The sequence below is a fragment of the Trichogramma pretiosum genome, unplaced genomic scaffold (genome assembly GCF_000599845.2).
Source record: "Trichogramma pretiosum strain Unisexual culture from Peru unplaced genomic scaffold, Tpre_2.0 scaffold100, whole genome shotgun sequence".
NCBI lineage: Eukaryota > Metazoa > Arthropoda > Insecta > Hymenoptera > Trichogrammatidae > Trichogramma > Trichogramma pretiosum.
This window is the reverse complement of record NW_019640801.1, coordinates 336,137-357,463: the sequence shown is the minus strand read 5'-3', so window position 1 is coordinate 357,463 and position 21,327 is coordinate 336,137. Positions and strand designations below refer to the sequence as shown.

Here is a 21,327-nt window from a genome sequence, read left to right as displayed (position 1 = left end):
TGCAACGATAAAGACGCAAATGTATTATATCACCTTTGTATCTGAGTAGGACAACCACATATATACATTTGTAGATAATTCAACAAATCATCTAACGCTTAATGTCGTATGTTTTCTTGCAATGTGATTATTGTTGTCTAACTGTTTCAACTTTTTTTATTGAAAAATTTAATGAGACAAAATTTATTTCATGAAAAATCTGATTGTATGCATTTGAACGTCTATTTGATTGGTAAAAGCGATAGAAAAAAGCGGGAGATTGACGAGAGAGCTTGTAAATACAAGTTCGTATTACAGCAATAGGCAGCGACAACAAAGAATGAAATAAAAGAAATTCACAGATAACCATCGAGAATTGGGTGCACGTGAGTACGTTTGTAAGTGCGAAAGGGTCGTATTAATAATCCGTCGTGTATGTATACATGCGCATGTAAAATAAGCAGTTTCAAAAACTCCATCGCAACTTATACAATCATTTGTCGATCCCTAAGTAGAGGAACTTTTCTCTCAACACAAACTTTGGAATTTATTTGATCAAAGTTTCAGATCGCTTGGGTTGTGAATTTTTATTTCCTCCTAGTACAAAAATAAAATTCGAGCTCTTAACGACGAACCACCACAGCTAACTCGTACGCACCTTTTGTGCATAAATGTAAGTAAAATAGCAAGGAGACCTATAATTAATAAACCAATTTAATGAGAAGTGAGCCTCGTATTTTTTTTCATTTCATAACGGTTGGAGTTGGAAACGATGGTAGCCTTGTAGAACGAAACTATACATCAGTGTCGTTGGAATGTTGCATATGTGTATGCCGCACAGCGCAGATTGCAACATTTACGTTCTATATATGTGTATGTGTGTATGAGTTTATTATATACATACACACACAGAAGCGCAGATCGACTTCCGCTAATGTTTTCGCGCGCTCGCGATAAATTATTTTATGATTGTGCTCAAGTAGAGCTGAACATAGATGTCATTACATTTTTAATTTTACTGTAAAATTTTATGAACGGCGCGTTTGGTCGTTACCATCATCTCATTCATAAAAAATCACAAAATCAATTGGTCTGATGCAGAATGAATATTTTTACGGTAGTGACACCATCTCCGTAGGATATAATTCATCGCTTAGCATAATTGATACTGGAATTATTACCGATTCACATGAATTTTAGTGAATCGCGTGGTTTAAGAAACGTACACGGAGTATTCCTTGGCGCATAATCAGCGCGTTAACATTAGAACACTCATAAACGATGAAATCGAAGTGGAAAATTTAGCTATATTCAGAGAAGATGGGTAATTTTTCGTTTAGCTACGGTCTTGAAGAAAATTGCAGCGTGTAACGTAACGTAAAATTATCACGCTTCTTGAAAAATAATTTAGAATACGAATTACGTATCGCAATCAGCAGCCATAAACGTCGATCAGTCGAGTGAATATTGAACCAAACGAAACAATCGAATTCTTATCTAGAGAGTTCATTATTGAGTGTTGCAGCGCTCGTCGATCCGAATAAATCGCAAACAACACGAGTCGGATTCTTTAACCGTTTCTAGCTTCTCAATTCCATCTGCTGGAAAGTAGCTCGATCAACGTGTCTTAGAACTATCTTCTTTTTCTCCCTTTCTCTTTCTCGCACTCGTATTTATCTATCAATGATACATCACGCGATGCAAATACAAATCCTGTTCCATGAAAATTGCCGGTGTGCTGCATCGTCTGGTTGTATGATTGCAACAGCATCAACAAGGAAAAAAAGAGGCAAGGATTTGATCGGAAGAGATTCTATGCGGTCCATTAAGCTTGAATACTTTTGCTCGGTATAGATACTCGCGAGAGCATGCACGAGATAGGTTCATCATCGCAGCGAATTGCCCGAGTGGTGCGCGTTTCTCAGCGTGAGAGGAAGCGCCAGCAAAGTGCCTACTTCGTACCGATTGTTATTGTTACTGCGTACACATGCGCCAGTTCAGATCCGTGTGCTATGAGGATTTTTCCTTGCATGATTATCACGTTTCGCTTGTGTGTTTGCTCTTGCGCTGTTGCAGTGAGCGCCAGTCAAGGCGAACCAACTATACAGTCTTGTCTGGATGGTGCAGTATTGTCCGGGGGCAACTATGAGCTGCTCAAGACTCTTAAGTAATTTAATTTACTCGATACCATTCAACGATATGTTTAAGACACTAAAATTGAAAGCCTTCAAAGTATAATATTCAATTGTCAATGAGAAATCATTTTCAAAACTACCGGCTAATAAGTTAATTTCGGTACATAAGTGCAAGCTAAAGTGGAATAAAAATGTTTGGTGTATCAATGCAACATTTCGTTGCAAGCAGCTGCTCCCGAGGACTTGAAATTTACTCTTGAAAGATTCCAAGCTCTCCCATTAACTTTGAAATGGAGATACGCAAAGAAAGAGTCGCGGAATGAATCAAAGCGCACGGGCACATTTGAAGATAAAATTTAAAGGGTCGAACTTTGCTTGTCCAAGTGTGTGTAAAGTCGCATTATGTGGAGTAATTTATCACACGCACTCTTGGCAATGGATCGAGTCAACCCAGACGCAGCGAGGGTGTCAATTGCGGCGTCTTATAACGGTTTTCTATTGAATACGCACTTCATCGGTTCGTTGCAGTGCCACTCTAGTCCTCGAAGAATTTATATTGTCCGCACAGCCGCACTTGTTAACTGACCGCAGCTTAACTTATTTTACATTGTTTCGTCGCTTTCCTTTAAATGGTTCACGTTGCAGTACGCGTTCCGCACGCGCCCGTGATCGCATTGTGTTGTGTTTTTTTTTTTTTTTAATGAAGATAGGAAGCTGTGGCGCGTTATCTCGTCGATGCTCGATTGTTCAGTGCTCGATAAAAGAAGATATTGAAATATCATTTTTCACTCTGTGCTGCTATGGGAAAAATACTTTTTCATCGGCGCGCGCCATCGTCAAAAAGTGCAGTTACTTCTGGCGCGCGCTAACAATGCCTATATCACGCCTGCGAGTATATTTATGCATACATGCATATTATACTCTTCTTTTTAAATAGCCGAGCTTCACAAAAGCCAGTGGCCTAGCTATTAAGAACTATGTGCATATGAAAAACTCAAAAAATGTTTAACCCAGCTGCTACTGGTCTGGGTATTATATAAAATTCACAAAAGACGCCCTGCCTAACAGCGAAAGAAAGAGAGAAGCTGTACAAGCTACTTTTCCTCGTATTGTTTCGAGGAAAGAACTGCCAAGTGTAGCAGCTTCGCGATACAGACTGAAGAAGAGAAATGTGTTCGTGTGTCATGCGTGCTGCGAACAGCGATTGAAAGTAGGAGCGGGTTTGAGTGCCGTACACTAGGTCTATAGGGGTACACGTACGTACACATGCTGGTGTTATAAAATAGGGGAAGAATGTGCGTATCGAGAGATTTCTGAGGGTTCGTGCACGCGTCACTGATTTTCGGATGCGCCACCTTTTCCTTTGCAACGGTACCAGCAGAAAATAAGGAAAATAACGATATGGATAGGGGTATGAAAATGTTTTTGTGCTAGAGAAAACATTACATATTCGTTGAAATTCTAAAAACTTTGGTACAAATAGTTTCTCTTCAAGTTAGACAAAAATGAAGTTTCAACGACGGGTGTGTTTTCAACGATGTTGCAGTGATGCTTCATCAAGACCATAAACTCTCTATAGCTAAAGATTTATAAATGTTAAACCTTGATAACTCAACGATACCGACACTCGAATTGATTTTTTTAAATTTTAAATACTCATAAGATATTTTACTGAAAAATAAACTAATATCTTCCCTCTTGGCTTGTCACCTATAAAGCGGTATATATTCGGTCGCGTAAAATCTCAGATGATGAAAAAGGAGCATATAGAAATTCTCCTATATTGACACCGAAGAGAAACGAAGTCACGCTTGATAAAAGACTGCGGCTATTGGGGACTTTCTTATATGCGTCGTACAACCATAACCCGCCGAATATTTGGGGACTCTGCTCAACTGTGGAATTGAGTATTTTACTCGAGCGCATACTCAAATTGTACAATAGCTCAGGTTCATTCTCTTTAAGAAATGTACGATTTGTAGATTTTTTTTGGCGCATTTTGAAAAAATAAATTCTACTTTTCTCAACTGCTTCGCGATCGAGACGAAGGAATTCGGCTTGTTATTTTTTTTCATTCGCTGACAATGCAGCAATATTTCGATCACTTTGTCCTCAAGATATTTTTCCCAAGCTTCGTTATATCACGGCAATGTATCATTGAAAAATGAGAAGGTGTTGAGAAAATCTTGAATAAAATGACGCGTAACAAAAGTCTTGGTGACATAGCACGCGTAAGCGCGTGAAAAGCATACCGCTATCGCGATCTGGTGCACGATTTGAGCACGCGATCACAGTAGACCTCGCGACGATCAGGAGAATAGAAACTTCCATCTCATTTTTAGATTCGTAAAAACGATACATTGTGTTGCTGTAACGTCGTCGTAGCCGGGTTGGCATTATGAAAAGACGCGTAGCGCAGCAAATTCCCAAGGCACGTATTCATATGTTTTTGCTTTTACCTGTTTCAGATACTTCATACGAAAAAGCATGCAGACGAGGAAGTGCTCCAGCCACCCCCGTGCTTGGAGCGCGGCCACTCGACGTTACCCCCAATCGCATTGTCGTAAGTACACCTTGAGTCGCGAGCTGCATGATGACGTGAACGTTATGCGCGTTTCGAATTCCTCCCTGCATTCTCATTCTCGTGTGCATACATTGTATGGTATTTTACAAATTTTAAAAATCTTATGATTATACGAAAAAGCAAATGCACGCGAGCTCTACATTCTTGAACGATTTGAGAGCCACGAGCTAAAAGTGTTTTCTTGCTTTACCTTCAAGCATTGGCAATTATTCACAAAATTGAGCTAAGAGAAAGAACGTGACGCGACGCAATGCGCACAATAAGGAAAACGTCCTTTTCGCTATTTGCAGAATAATCCCTAGCGCATCAATCCTATGGAGCTGACTCCTCTCAACGCGTACCTATAGTACATATACCATCCTGCGCCCGCTTTGTGTGTTATTACTTGCTGCGTTTCACCTGGTTCCCGCCACTTTTTCTTATTTCTTTAGCGTAATCATTACCGAAGGGTCTTGGAACAGCTGAATCTTACTTGTAAGAACCGCAAAATTGAGTGTGTCACGCAAACAGATACTCGTAACGTTTAAAGGGCGGATATTGCAAGTGACGAATTTTTTTTTTAAAAATGAGGAATCGTTGTAAAAGCGTCGCAATTTTTGCATGAGTTTTTCTTGGCGGAAGTATCGGATCGCAATTCGTGCCTGATTTCTCATGAATGCAATAACCCTTTGCTTGAACAATGCAATGTTTGTATCATCTTCCTTGAGATATGTGGTGAAAGCTCATAGCTTAAAAGTACGTCAGCAAATGCTTGACCGGATATTTAAATAACAATTCATTTCAGTATCATCATTATTATCAATTAAATGTGGTGAGATATGTATTATGGTGATCAATATGTGCACGTATTTATAAGTCTGAATTTATGCAACCCTCGGCGTACACGACGTAAGCAGGAGTTGCATAAAGAGTTGATAACCGGTTCTTAAAAATTTTCTATTTATTTGGAGCACGCCGAAGGGTAGATGAGCCTAACTGTGCAGATACATGGGCGTAGGATTTCATATTTCATTTTGTACTCTCGTAACGAAGTATCGTTCAATTAAAACGGCTAAGCCGACTAATTATAAACTCATAACCCAATTATCGCATGTATGCCATCGTAACTAAACACAAACAAGATTGTTATCCGGAGCCATCCTATTTGCAGCTAAAAAATGTTCACCCTTAATTATCAATTACGCCGATAAAGATCCGCAAAAGGCTCAAATATGTCGTTATGTTACTTGGCCTACTCGTTTTACATCATTGTCAGGTCCATTATCGTTGCGAACAATGCATTTTATTAATGATCTTCGAGCGAATGAATAAAATAGTAAAGCCCCCGAGTAGAACAGTTTGATATTCAGCCGAGTCTAAAAATTCAGCTTCTTTTTTTCAAGTTTTGCTTTTCATTACGCAAATAGAAGTGTGAAGGGTTAAATGGTTTCGGAAAAATAGCTAATTATGTAGGAAAATAATGTGTTTTCGGCGCATTATTGACAGCGACTTTTTCCGACTGGTTCTTAACTTAATATTTTTCATATCTCTGAATGTGGTTTTATACATGATTACGACATTGCGTTATCGATCCGTTGCAGTAAAATAAAAAAATTAACATTGAATGGAATAGCAAAGCAATGCGACGGCACCTATTTCAGTCAAACCTTTAATAAGTTGAACGACCTCTCGCATGAAGCACGGCGCAATCTGCTATGTATGAGCAATCATTTGAAATCCAATGAAAAACCTCTCGCTCCAGTAGCAATGCTCTGCAAAGCACCAATCGCTGAACGCGATATTTATATCGGAACGTATTGTTGCTACCCCAAACCCATAACCCCGTGAGCTCTAGATTAAGCACGTACATAGGTATAGGTGCAATGCATTTCGCGTACCACCGCCAGCTTGAGCAGCAACACGAGTGGCGGCAGCAACGGGCGAGTACGTGCCATCACCTCCACGAACTTTTCACCTCTCTCCGATATTGCAGAAGATATACAGAGATAGACTCGAGGCGTCGTCGCCGTAGCCGACGCCGCCGACGACGTTGAATATTCACGAAAGGGGTTCGTTGTACTTCGTCAGAAGGTGATTTTCTCTCTCGCTCTCACCCTATATCGAGCCTTCGCGTACCCCCCGTTCGACTTTAATTAGAGCGCAGTGTGCTATTGTACTATACAAACCTAATATATAAAGTCCCTGTATGCAGGAAGCTTCAGTCATTGCAGAGATCTCAACTCGACTGGACCGAAGCAGAGACTTTGATGTGACAGGCTCCGGTGCTTTTCTGGGTTAATGCGTGCCTCTCCTATATATAAGTCCGTCTATTTGTATCGCTCAAAAAGTGCTGTGCGCGCGCGACTCTTTAGAGGATAAAAAATCGTTTGTATATCGCTTGCCGCCTTTTCGTATTATAATGATATACTTTTGTGGCGTTGTCACGCGCACTTTTAGGGCCAAGTAGATACGCGCGTCTCTTTGATGTCGATTCGAAAGAGTATCTGTGTGGTCCAGATGGCATTTGGAGCTTGAAAAGCCAAATAGAGCGATCGACTGGTGCTTCTCCGAGTATGGACGTGCATTTTTAGTTTTTCACACTTGACGGGATCGATGATTTTGCTGCGCTGTTGTTCTCAACGCCCGAGATCGTTTAAAACCTGGAACAAACGTTTCCAATTTAAAAAGGTGAGCCGCCATTCCCAGATTTTTTGCCTTTAAAAATAATCTCACGGAAGAATTTTTAGTTAACCTTTGGAAGAGATTCATTAATAACCAACGTATGTACTTTTTCGAGTATTGTATTGATTATTATTATTAAAATTATTAAAAACTGTGAGCAAAAAGTATTGTCTCTGGAGAAAAAACAATATGAGTGTTTGAGAAAGACCTCCTGTAGTTTTTTTCATTTTGCAGCCGGTCTTTGTGTATCGAAGAAATCGCCAAGCCAGATTTTACTTCCTAACGTCCGATACGAAATGCCATTATTTCTTCTCAACCAGTTGAATATGAAATTCAAGTACCTATAAGATATACTTTATAGCGTGCTTACACTCATATTGCAGTGCTATGAAGCGGAAATCTGTATACATACTCTGTTTGTAAAGATTTTTTTATCCTCCATAACCACGACTGCGCTCATGTTCGTTTCTGAATATTTCATTTGGTATCCAGATAAATCGCGCGTGCAGTAGTCCCGGATGTGCAGGTGGCCTTTTTATACTGCATCGTCTTCTTCTTCTTCTTCTTCTTCTTCTACTACCACTACTTCTTGTTGTTTGACGATACTCTGTGATATATCTCGAGTCACCCTTTTCTATTGTCGTTGTATACCACGCGCACTTTGACGTCATCGCGCATTTATACAGGAATCTTTCATCGTCCATTCGAAAAGTTTGCTTTGTATAGATGCATGCATGAATACTTATTTTTCAAGGAAGTCATTTTTGCGTGACGTTAAATTTTAGATTGAGATTAATCATATTTATGCATTTGCTGCCTAAAATGCAAATTTTTACCGACAAATTAAATCGAGCTCAAAGCATGAATAGATGAATGAAATGTAATTTATCGAATTATTTTGAAATTTCGAACAGATCTAAAAATTCTTCACGTTATTGGCGGTAGCAAATAAAGGAAAGGGACTTCCGAAATTTAATTTCATACAGAAGTAACCACACGAACGTGCATTCATTGATGTTTTCCAGAAACTCTGTATTCTAAACACGTGCAGAGGCAGGATATCAGACGCGAGCACAATTTCCAAAATGCGTTGCAGGCAGTACTCGATCGCATTTCCAATCGGCTAATCGCCCTGCACATCCCATCATACACATTAGTTGTAAATGACTCAAGGTGAAATTTCTGTTGGCACGTTTTAGTACATACGTATAAGAAAACAGAATAGAAGGAAAAAATATCGATTGCGAACAACCCTCCTTGGCAGTTTCCGCCGCCCTGTCTGTGGCGCGCATACGTACAAGAAATCGTATGCCTTATGCGTATGTGTATATTACTTTGGTGTACTGCGTACAATGGAAAAAAGAAACTGCAGCGCGGGGTTGCGCGCGCGAATATTTCGTTGTAAGTCTCACGTGTCTCAGCACGAGCTAATACCACTCCCCTCGAATACGTACACGCACGTATATATCCAGATACACACAGAGCTATACATACATGTGTATGCATATTCTACCAGGACCAGACGCTTCAAATGAATAAATATATGTCTGCAGTCTCGGACGTTGAGATTCTTTTTTGGCTCTCGTGCGCTTGCAAGGGAATTTCCAAGGCAAAAAGCTGAGTTCGTACGTTGGCCGATAAAGCGACGTTCTACTCTCGAAACTCATTGATTTCTCTTATCACTAACCAATTTACTGTTATTTTATTATCTATTAAACAAAAGATTACGACTGATCGGTCCGTAGTCAGTTATTGATAAACAGAAATTTTAACATCATCCGAATGGACTTTATTTTTTTCTATTTCAATACCTATTTAATAACAAAATTCTTTCGATTCATTCAATTCGAGAATCCAATGTTTTTTAAATTATTCAAAAACATTAGCTGCATTACATAAAGGTATAATGATTTAAACCTTCTCGTGGAAAGAAAATGTAAGTCTCTGTAAAAATTATTACGATTTCTTATTCTCTTGAGTTGTTTGAACTATCGTAAAGGTAACTGTGTCACACGATGTAATAAAGCAGGCTGTGTACATATTAAAAGTTACATAAAATAAGTCCACTGCGAAGTTAACAAACAATTTTGATTCGACGTTTCAGAAAAATTTACTTTTTGCAATTATTTTAACTTTTATATTTTTCATTTTAACATCACTTTATATTGAGCTTAAATCATCGTTGTAAATTAAAAGAGAAGAGACGAGAAAATTATTAAAAAAAAAAAAAAACAACAAAGCAACGGCTAATCCTTGATTTTGGCGGTTAAGGCTAAAAGCCAAAAAACTGGTACCTCTGCTAGTCATGTAAAGTAAAGGGTGTCAGTGAATCTATTAAAAAAACAAAGGAAGAAACTGGTTTTCGAAAGGCACTCTGATCGGTGATGGTAGAAATCTTCCATATTGTCTCCAAGTCATGCCAAGTAACCGTTGTAAAAATGAACTTGGGGTTCTCTCGATCTTTTTACTCGCTTATACTTGCGTCAAAGATTGTTTCATCACCGAATTCGACGCTTTTATCATATTATTTTTAAATTTCTCATTACCCAAAATGGTTTGTTCATGAAAAATTTATTGTGTCAATTAAACGAATGTACCGTAAAAAAATTTTATTTTCTCAAAATGACAAAAAATTGGTCCGACCGTGACAGGACTCGAACCTGCAATCTTCGGATCCGAAGTCCGACGCCTTATCCATTAGGCCACACGGTCTTGTGAAAGAAACACGATAAATACGAATAATAGAAGCGTAGAGTAGTGGGGAGCTACGATCGTATTTATTATTACTGAAATTTAAAGGTTGGATAATTAAATTAAAAAATTTTACTTGAAATAATATCAATTGGTTATCTCATAAAAAATGAATAATTTTTGGATTGATTATTTAAAACATTTTCCGATTTTTATATTTATTAATTAGATATTCAAGGATTTTTCGTAAATTTATTAAACATTTTTATAATGCAGATTCAACGTGTATCAGCAAGATACTCCAAACGTTCAAATTATGGCTTTTCTGAGTCTAGCGACTGGGATAGTATGAAAAAAATTGTGTGTGTCAAATTTCTATTTATATCTGAAAAGACTATTGTCGTAAACAGCAGAACTTTGATGATTCGTCTCGATGAGACACAAGCTCACATGTGAACAAGTGTTCGGAACTGACCGGAAGTACGCGCTCTAGACCATTATATGATTTCCGATTTACAAATAGTATACTAAAAATCTATCTTTTCGTCGGATGTCGGTTGAAATCTAAAAAAAAATTACTTCGAAATTCTCTAAATGAATGAAAGACTACGTCAAAGTACACGAAGGGCATGTATTTGATTTGAGTTTATAACATAACACTTGATTGAATATTGAAATCAAAAATACTTACGAAAATTATTCGTTTCAACTGCCATACAGAAGTAGGTTGATGGTAAGTGAAAAGCAAACATTTACTGGTACAGCTCATTGCGAGAAATTTTTCGCACAGTGAGAGCGCGAACTTCCACTTTTATAGTCGCATAAGTATATAGCGCGAGCAATATCAACCCCTCAACTCGACCCTTGAAGACGTCTTGCCGTTCACTCTCTCTCTCTCTCTTTCTCTCTTACTCTTTGGCTACCTTATATACGTGAAACGACTAACCCCCCTGTCGAGAAATCGAGAAATAAAGAAAGAGAGAGAGGGACCCACCTGAATAGACTAAAAGGGGATCCAGCTTTTTTCGGGCCCCGTACCTATATACTTTTTGCAGCAGCACAGTTTCGCTGGTATATACGACATAGGCCGAACTCGCGCGCGCGCGCGCCTCTATGAGTGTGCATATGTGCATGTGTATATATATATATATATATATGTGCACGGCGAACGCACCTCTACTCTCTATGCTGTTGTGCACGCTTATACGTAAAACCCTTAGTGTATACGTTTCATCAGTCGGCGTTGAGCTAGCGCGCTAGCCACAGCTCCGATACGTGTACCGTTGCTCCGGCAATATTTTTGCAACCTTACTGCGAAATCTACCTCGACTTTAACATGCATATAATATAACGAGCATATAAAATAGTTCAAGATTGTCCAAGTGTCATCGCAATGAATACGTTTTGCAAATTACAGAAATGTAATCAACCTTTTGTGATTGGTAGATAACAAATAATTGTTTAAAAAATGTTAATTTAATACAACTCGAGAGTGAATGCACTACAGTACTACAGGAAAGAAATAATCTTGAGTAGCCGTTAAACCTATCTCCAAATCGGAATGTACACACATTTGGTTCGAGTGGAATTTTTCGCATAATATAAAAGAAGTTTACTTCCAACATCGCGTTCAGTCAAGGACCTAAAGACAAAGGCAAAAGCGAATGTACCGCTGCGCAAGATTACCCGAGTATGTAAAGTCTCGAATAAATGGTTTGCTCACACAACACAAGTACGAATGCAACGATCAATATTCATCAAGTTTTAAAGATCATCGATCGATGAGAGAAAGCGGCGCTTCGAGTACAGGCCGCCGTTTCCACGAGTGTATTGATCGGCTGGCCACTAGTTACTGCGTTTACCTCTATGCAGGTTATAATAGAAATGACTCAATTCATGTAGATAAGAAAGTGTTGTTTTGAAAAGAAAATCGCTGATAAAAAATGTCAAAATAATGAGCTAGTTTTGACCATTCAACCGCAGATACCTGATACCGATAAAGCGGCTTATCATCTCGGAGTCGAAGAATTTAAAAGGATTCAGTGCGTTGCTGCTGACTCTCGCAGCTCGTAACGAGTTGCAAAAGATAATCAGACAGAAATATTGTTAGCCGCATGGGAGCTGTACAGGCCGTTGTACCGGTGGAATTTTCTCTCGCTCGCGCAGCCGATCGCACAGCTGAGGCTTCTCAGTTTACGCTTGGCGCTCGAAACGAGAGGAGCGTATGTTTTTTTAAATACTCTTCCCGCATCGACGTACGTGTGTTCATTTAAGTGTTGTTCAGTGAAAGAGAGAGAGAATGCCATTTGTTCAGTGACAGTGAGAGCCGCCAACGAAGCTCGCTTTATTATTGTTAAGCATGTGTATACTTGTGGTGTTTAAAAAATCATACAGTTACTATTTTTGGAGCAGGTTTATCAGTGACAAGTTTTATTATCGCTCTTGAAAGTGTGACATCCAAATATGAAGCATAAACTCTTGTGAACGCAATTGTAGATTATTATCAAGCAAATCTGCAGTGACAGCTCGTTTAGAGAATAAAAGTAGATGGCGTTGATTTTTCAATCAGTTATCTTACTTGTTTCTGATAAGAAAAATTCAATTGGAGGTGCGTATAATATACATGTTTTATCGACGCCTGCGTTGTATTATTCGAAGCGAACACCGATAAAGTTTTGTTGAAATATTTGGGAATGTCTCGTAACACGATGCTGTGAGAAAAACTTAACCAAACATGTTTCGTGCGTTTTGTTTCTTTTTGTATAGTCGAGAGTAAGCCTGCAACGTTGTAGAAAAACGCTAATCAATCGTTTACCTTCCGACACATTATCATCGATTGTCATTTAAAAAAAAAAAAATTGTAACAATAATAATAATAAACTTTGAAAAATTACATTGAAAAAGAATTAAGAAGTTTACTTTTTTGATGCGTAATTGAGTGTAACGATCGTTATTAAAAGTTTACACAGTGGTCAACGTGAGTTGCAGTCGTATGAAATTCACAAAACGCATAATACCTATCATTTTCAATGAAATCAGTCGGATAATCCTTTATAATTGTCGCGGAGTAAAAAAAAGTTTGTTCGATTGATGAACTCTCACGCGTTCTCCCACGCGCGCGCTTTATTTACGCGGGCTTTAACAGCCGACTCTTGTCATCGAATGGCTTAATACTCGCTTTCTCACATGTTTCTCAGCGTCCGTCAAAAACGGATCATTTGTCTATTCTGAAAACTGCCGAACATCGTAAGTTTTCTAAGCAGCCGCGTGCGAGACATTTTATCCGGCACAGTCTGTAATTCATGTGTAAACTCGTCCAACAGTGCAAGCAAAAGGATGATCGTTACAGCATCTGAATTCTTACACGGCCAGCAACACTGAAAAGCCTATGCATTACAAGAAGCTGAGAACGATGGCGCGCCGTAAGATATGCTCCGAGGTCAAAGACGAATGCGAGAATGACAAGGTCGTTGGTACCATCATCAGCTACTTCAGCGCCAGGGTAATTATTATCTCGCTGTAATACACGCGTGATTACATATTGCAGCTCGCATATCTGTGCTGTCGACGAGGTGGTAGATGGGTACCAAGCGATATGCGATCTCACGTGGATATTCGTGATGGGCAGGCAACGTCGATGCATATTATTACGAACAATTATCTTTTTTTTTATTATATGTACGAGATCGCACTTGCCACAATCGACTGACTGTTCGTGTTATCAGCTATGCGCGTTGCTTTATTTGCTGGATTCGAATGTCCAAGGAATAAAACGGAAACTACCAAGATTTTTACTCTGCTGTCTATACCTGAACGATTTATTCGTAAACCAGGTGATTTCGTGCGTTTTTTAACAGCCAGTACGAAGATTACCTTAACATATGCAAGCATAACGTATGTATGTACCAGGTGTGTGCTCGAGTCAAGGACAGATGTTTTGATGAATACTCAAAAGTATCGGGCACAACATCCAACTGAAAAGTATTTTATAAAATGTCCTTCTCTTGAAAATAAACCCGACTTGAGATTTCTAGAGATGCAGTAGAAATAAAATGCGCGAAAGAACTAGAATGTGTGTGCATGCTTGCGTGCGTAAGACTGAATAGTTTCCAATTATACCTAACAAGTTACACTATATGGAATTTGATGAAATTCTTATAGTTTCGAGCAAAAAAATAACTCGTTTCGAACACGTATTTATGTTCACTTCCTTGCTAAAACAAGATGAGAATGAATGTACTGCGTTTCTGAAAAAGGCTTCATCGACAAATCGTTGGATAAGATTCTTTGACTTGTTTTGAAACGGCACCAAGTTTTATTCGAAAATTAGAAACTCAATAGTGCTGCAGTTTTAACCTAGCTGAGTAGGCTATGGCGCGCTTCGAAAAACTAATTACCACCGCAAATTTTAGATGAAAATCTGACGGATGATATATATTATAAAAAGTTTATCATCACGGCTAAAAAGTACGAAATAATATTATATACCCCGTTGAACAAGGCTTATTCATCCAGCATATGATAGGCACTAAAACTTGGCACTTTGTCGCCAATCGCGAGAGCAAATGCAGTATTTAAACGCAACCGAATGATGAGAAAGAAGGAGTAAAAATGAGCAAAATGCCATTGAACGTTCCACTCTCGCACGGCGAACCGCAAAAGCACAATCCATTACAATTAACGTTCGCGGGTGCAATTCACGCGCTCGCTGCATCCGCGTTTTACCTCGACATTTTTTTCCCTCGAATATTTGCACGGGCAGAAACTCTACGAGCTGCTCGCGCTTTCGCGCTTATATACATATATAGCTAGACCGACAACGTAGTATAGAACTCGTGTATCCTTTCACCCGATGCGTACGTGTGCCAATGCGCCTGTGTTTGTGCAAAAATGTATACGCACGGCGGCGATCGAGTCGTATTTAATATATCGCCAACAGTCGTCTTTGCTACTTTCATCCAGTGGGTTCGTAACAAGTGCCTCGTGCCGAATAGTTTTGAGTTGTCTGCAAACGCGCGCTTTGGACTTGGTATTTTTACTCTCCATCTCTATCATACTGTACGTTTAAAATTAAACGTTTGAAATTGTGATTTATCGTTCTGAATTGACTCTGATCAGTGATTCATGGACAGAGGAATATTATGTTCAAACGTAAATGAGTGAAGATTAGAATTAAAGATTGAATGTAAAGTTAAACTGTGAGTAGTCTATACGTTTTTAAATTTAAATCAAATTATGGTGCTATTGTTAAATTCATTTTAATACATGCTTGTTATTAATTATTTATTTATTTTGCCTCCTAAAATTCATTTAAAAAAATTAACTCTGCTTCATACTTTGAAACTGTGTCGCATTTTTATGCTGGCAGCTAAAAAAGAAAGTTATTATTACAAAGTGTGACGATGAAGCATGTTAACAGTATAACTTGAGGCAGGTGAAGTTTCGCATCGCACTTAATACTCTATTTTTGGTGAAATTAAAAAAAATTGTAAAATGTAAGCATGAGTAAAACAATTTCTGTCCTACACTTTCTATAGGTTGTACTGAATACCGAGAGTACAGTAGGTATTGTAACGACACTGCAAAAAAAAAAAAAGAAAAAAAAGAAATGCCAAGCACATTAAATACCGAAACGATACTTTAATACGATGTATGCACACACTATATCCAACTATGTTTGAGATCCACAAGTCATTGAGTTTCATACGCGCGTATCCTTTCAAACGCCGAAAAAAAACATCGCGCAAGTAATGCGTACTCGCTTAAAACTGTTTTTAACTCTCTTTTTCTCTCTTCCTCTCTAGAACTTCTTTTCAAAACGTTCGTTCCGCTCGAATCCGTTGAAGCGAACGAAGAGCGTAACAAAACTCGAGCGTCAGAAGCAGCGAGGTGGTGCAGGTGGCCAAGCCGCCGGCCTTCGCGGTTGTCGCTCGCACGAGTCTCTGCTCTGCGGACAAGCAGTCACCTCGATGGATCTTGCCCAGATCACACCTTTGCACCCGAGCCTCTTGGATAGGCCACATTGCTTCCAGGTGACGCCGACCAATGGAGGCCCCAAGTACTTTGCCTGCAGGAGCGCCCACGAGAGAGAGCAGTGGCTGCACAGGTAAGCACATTTCATCCGAAATCATTGATCGGCGATAAGTGTTTTCATCGAATTTTTTTTTTTTTTTTTTTTTTTGATAGCCTGCGTAAATCGGTGCAACCGGAGGCAGAGCAGACGCGCCGCACCGACAACTCGTTGCAGATCTGGCTGCTGGAGGCTAAAGGCGTCCCGACCAAGAAACGCTACTTCTGCGAAGTTTGCTTAGACTCGACTTTGTATGCCCGCACGACGTCAAAGCTCAAGGCCGAATTATGCTTCTGGGGTGAAAGATTCGATTTTAATCATTTGCCAGCGGTCAATTCGATCCTAGTGAATTTGTATCGCGAGGCTGATCGCAAGAAGAAACGAGATAAGAATGTTTTAGTAGGTGAGTACTCGATATACCGATGAATGTAAATGTACCGGAGGGGTTTCATGAACACCTTTCGGGGATTCCAATCCTCCATTATGATGGCGCATTAATTCTATGAACCGAGCCAATGATCAATATTTGAACTACGAAAGTAGGCCAAACTAAGCCCCTTGCTCTAATCGAATTCTTGTTATGAAGATTTTTAAAGGTAATGCACAACGTATTACGCGTCAAAACGCGATGAAATATTTTCGAACGATTCTCAATTGTAATGTGGACATTGTATGCATTCATTAGTAGTGCTCCTCTGCTACCGGAATAACAGCTAGAATATTGCAAGTCCATACAGACCTGCTTTTTCCTCTCTTTCTTCCCCCGCTTGAACGAAAAATTTGTTTCGCCGAAGAACTAAATAATAAGTGTCGCGTAGGTGCATCGCACTTCTGTCAACATATATTGAAACGCTCTCGATGGCAATATTCGCTTATTTCATTCATTCCGCTTCCGCGAAGCAAATTTTTGCTCTCTTTTTCGTACATATACAAATGGAATACGGCTTACTCCCACGCGCACATTATAATGCTTGTTTTGATGCTTTCAATGCCTAAATAATAAAAGAGCGCGCGTCCCGTAAAAATCTTGAAAGAACTTTCTCGTGTATATTCATGCGTGAGAGTTTCCCCACTGCTGCCCGAATATGATTTTCGGGCATTTAAATGCTCGTTATACGTCCGAATAAAAGTGATCTTGGTCTCTTGAATCGATTTCAAGTCCACTGAAAACAATAGCGCTGCTTATGCCCACAGCGTTTTTCACTGAGTCATCATTTATTGAAAATGATTTATTTTACAGGCTCGGTGAACATACCAGTGCACAACGTCACGTCGCGTTATCTCACAGAAAAGTGGTATCCAGTTATAGGAGAGAAAGGACCATTGAAAGATCCACCAGCACTGAGGGTAAAATGTCGATTCCAATCAGTCGACATACTGCCAGTGCAAGTTTATCAGGAATTTCTTGAGTACTTGAAAACCGATTACAAGGCACTGTGCGAAAAACTAGAGCCCGTGATCGGTGTAAAGGCCAAGGAGGACATTGCCACTGCTTTGGTTTCGGTCATGCAGAGGGAAAAGAGAGCTCCCCAATTCTTGGCCGACCTAGTCATGATGGACATTCATAGAATAGACGACGAACGACTAACATTCCGAGGCAACAGTTTAGCGACTAAAGCCATGGAGGCATACTTGAAACTGACGGGCGATCGATACCTTCAAGAGACCCTCGGTCCAGTGGTGCGAGGTGCTGTGGAGGGTGGCGATTGCGAGGTCGACCCACTTAAAGTATCCTCGGTCGCTTCGCTGCACAAACAACAACAGAATCTCAAAGCCGCTGTGGAACTGGCATGGAGCCGTATACTTGCTAGTCACACGAATTTTCCGATCGAATTGAGAGAATGTTTCAGAATTTTCCGCGAACGTCTCGCTGAAATGAATAGGGAGGACATGGCTGACAATCTTATCTCCGCGTCAATTTTCTTGCGATTTTTGTGTCCAGCTATACTCAGCCCGTCTCTTTTTAACATAACGCACGGTAAATATTCAATTTCATTAATCCAGAAACAATATCGGTTCTAGTTGTGATGTTAATCAATCGATTTAATTCATTACAGAATATCCAAATGAGAAAGCCGCGCGGAATTTGACGTTGGTAGCAAAGACACTTCAGACGCTGGCTAATTTCACAAGGTTTCAGGGCAAAGAAAACTTTATGGAATTCATGAACGACGTGTTGGAACGCGAAGCGCCGTCCATGAAAACCTTCTTACAATTGATAAGCGTAAGTATTAATAAATTGCTCTTGTTTAGGGATTCGACCTCTCTTCCTTAAGTGGACTCTTATTATATTATAACTTTTACGGCTTTTTCGTAAGACGCTACGCTGTCTTCGCCAAAAAGTTTTAAAAAGAAAACTGTAATGGGTATGATACCGTTTTCGAAGAATATTAAAAAACTTTTTCATTTACCGAGCTCCACTCATAGTGCTCGCCTTTTTATCTATGAAAGTTAACTCGAGGAATTTTTAAAAGCCTTTGGTCCTTCCTGTGCTGAGATTTCTATAGCCTCGTATAATTTGCCAATGTCATTCAACTTGCTCTATTTGAAATGACACATTTAATTTACTTATAATTTAGAGACGTCATCTATTTATTATCTATTTATTTTTATAATTTAATTGGTTTTTTTTCAGAGTCCTCAGTCAAAGGAAGTACCGACATCCTCGATGGAATTTGATGGCTTTATTGATCTGGGCAAGCAGTTGAGCCTGCTCCATTCATTATTGCGGGAAAGCGTAGCAACGATCTCGTCGACATCACCGACTGCACCACCTTCTCGCCTTCCGGAAATTCTCGATCGAATTTCTCACACCTTGGATCAACCAGGACCAAGTCCTGTTTCGACGACCCTACGCTACCCAAACCTGCAGAACAATATTTTTCGTTACAATGATCCAACAATAGCTGACAGTAACACAAACCTGTCGATATCAGCAACCTCGACCATAAGCAGCAATCATAGTACTCTTAACGGGACAAATTTAACCGATAGTACCGAAATACTGCAGAGCAACACACTAGGACACCATCACAGCAGCAATAATAACAATATCAACAACAACACTAATCGCGGCAGTCCGAACGTAGTGCGAGCAGCGACTTTGCCGAGAAATACTTACTTGCCGAACAACGGCAAACTGCAGCTGCAAATCAATGCCGAGGACTATCCTCTAGAGCCACCGGCATTTGTCTCGAGATCGCCGACGCCGATAAATAGACAGCAACACCTTGTCCACCAGCGATCCGCTTTCTTGAATAATCGTAGTGGACCCGGCTATCGGCTGACTGCCAGTGCCAGTTTAGCCAATGTCAATCACTGCCAGACTTCGACGCATCCAATGAGTCCCACTAGATCGGGAAGTCACAGTAATCTTAAAGACTCTAACTACAACATAAATGGTGGCAATAACGTCATGAGTTCTGCTCAGCATCGCTATAACATAGCCAAATTGCAAAACCTTGATATTCACGAGGACACTTTCAATCACAACAGTTACAACGTGGCTAGATCTGCCAGTAGAAATCAGTGTCACAAAGAAGAAAACGCGAATAATCAACAACAGCAAAATTACAACAACGTCACCAAGACTAGCAAAAACTCAAATCACGCTAACAACCTCCACAATCATCAACAACAACAGCATAATCATCATCATCATCATCACCAGCAGCAGCAGCAGCAGCAACAACAACAACAACAACAACAACAGCCAAACAATAATTATCACAAAACCACAAATAGTACTCAGCAACTGACCAACGGCAATCTTGATGAATTATCTGATCTGCTGAGGTACGCTGACGATGAAGTTTCTGAATCCAAGTCCCAGAAGGGCTCGCAGATCTCTATTTCACAATTAAGTAATGTGGCATCGTCAGGCTATCAAAGCTTTGCTGCCTACAGTCAGAGTTCGAGCCCTGTGGAGCTGAGCACAGGCAACACTAATGTCAACAACCACAACATCGGCAATGCACCTCTGGCTTTCGCCAATCCGGTCTATCATATGGAAGCTAGCATGGCAAGAAATGGCAGACGAGGCAGTACGAGTAGCGACGAGCGAGATGGTTGCAACGGTGGAGGTGTCGAGAATGTCAGGGGTGTGGATTTGAGCCCGTCACCTCCGCTCGCCCACAATGCAAGAAATCTGCAGAGAAACAGCGCTGGACTGCAGTGGCGACAAAATAATTCCATTTCGAGGATTACCAATAATGAGCAAAGCCAGAACAATGGATGTTGCACGCAAAAATTGAGGAGAAGATTGTCGCTAGATTCGACTAGAGATCTATCGGATACAAGCGAAGAAGAGAGCTGCGCTACCAGAAGGAGTAAGTCGAGGAGCCACAGAAGTATCGATCAGGTACGGATTATATCTTATTTATTACACAAATTATTAATAATGATTGATTACTCGATATTTAATCAAATACATATTTACATGATAGAGTCGGGCGTTATTAATGCGCAAATAGCACTAATTTATTGTTAACCATATAACTGATTGTCACTAACACATTAATTATGTGGCTGTTGCTCGCCTCTTTTTTACAGTACGAAGTGGAGATCGAGCGATTGCAGAGCAGTGTGGATCGATTGCGTGCTAGGCTTGGCGCCGTCGAGAATGGCGACCTCGAAGGTATTGGCCCAGACTCTAAGATGAAGAACATAATCTCCAGGTACTAATCTTTGATTAACTGTTTATATGTTTATGATCACTTGATTTTGAGATCACGTCTCGCTATTGGTACATACTGTAGTTTGTTTCTCGACATTGCAAAATTAATAACTAAAACGAGACTTGCTGTTAAATTAATGACAGTAATTGACTGTACGAAACGATTAGGCTTTTACTCGGCTTTCATTATTTTTTACAACATTTGAGGAAATGAATTTATAGAGCGCATAACAAATGCTTTTAGATAATGAATCATAAAATCATTGAGTATCATACAGAAAAAATATAATTTGAGTAAAATAAATAAATTGAATTTATAAAAAAAAATTAAGTATCAAGATTCACAATTTTGGATACAAGATAAAAAGTAGACTAATAGAATCTGAGTTTTTTTGGGAGTACTTTAATTGATGGTGTTTTTCTGTGCCTTTTATCTGCTGCATTAATGGTATTCTCTGGCTTGATCTGGATATTGGTGTAAGAGTTAAACTATTTATCAAAACTTCAGTAATTTCTGAACGTGGTTAGCATC

At 39.6% G+C, this 21,327-nt stretch overlaps 1 protein-coding gene and 1 non-coding gene across 9 annotated transcripts in view; one reads left to right on the top strand and one right to left on the bottom strand.

Annotated features, from left to right (window-relative positions):
* The window catches only part of LOC106649480 (disabled homolog 2-interacting protein), a 130,497-nt gene that overhangs the window by 106,242 nt on the left and 2,928 nt on the right, over positions 1–21,327 (top strand). For 6 of the 8 annotated variants that reach the window (XM_023458840.1, XM_023458836.1, XM_023458833.1 and 3 more), the window contains 7 exons: positions 4,583–4,677; positions 15,855–16,156; positions 16,237–16,523; positions 17,361–18,098; positions 18,178–18,344; positions 18,756–20,480; positions 20,672–20,796. In XM_023458840.1, coding sequence (XP_023314608.1) covers positions 4,583–4,677; positions 15,855–16,156; positions 16,237–16,523; positions 17,361–18,098; positions 18,178–18,344; positions 18,756–20,480; positions 20,672–20,796 — 3,439 coding nt within the window. Of the gene's footprint in view, positions 1–4,582; positions 4,678–11,576; positions 12,659–13,373; positions 13,553–15,854; positions 16,157–16,236; positions 16,524–17,360; positions 18,099–18,177; positions 18,345–18,755; positions 20,481–20,671; positions 20,797–21,277; positions 21,319–21,327 lie in introns of those variants that run through there. The other 2 variants (XM_023458831.1, XM_023458847.1) reach the window with 2 other exon arrangements.
* On the bottom strand, positions 9,999–10,071 carry Trnar-ucg. Its single transcript has one exon. It is a non-coding gene; the product is annotated as a tRNA-Arg (tRNA).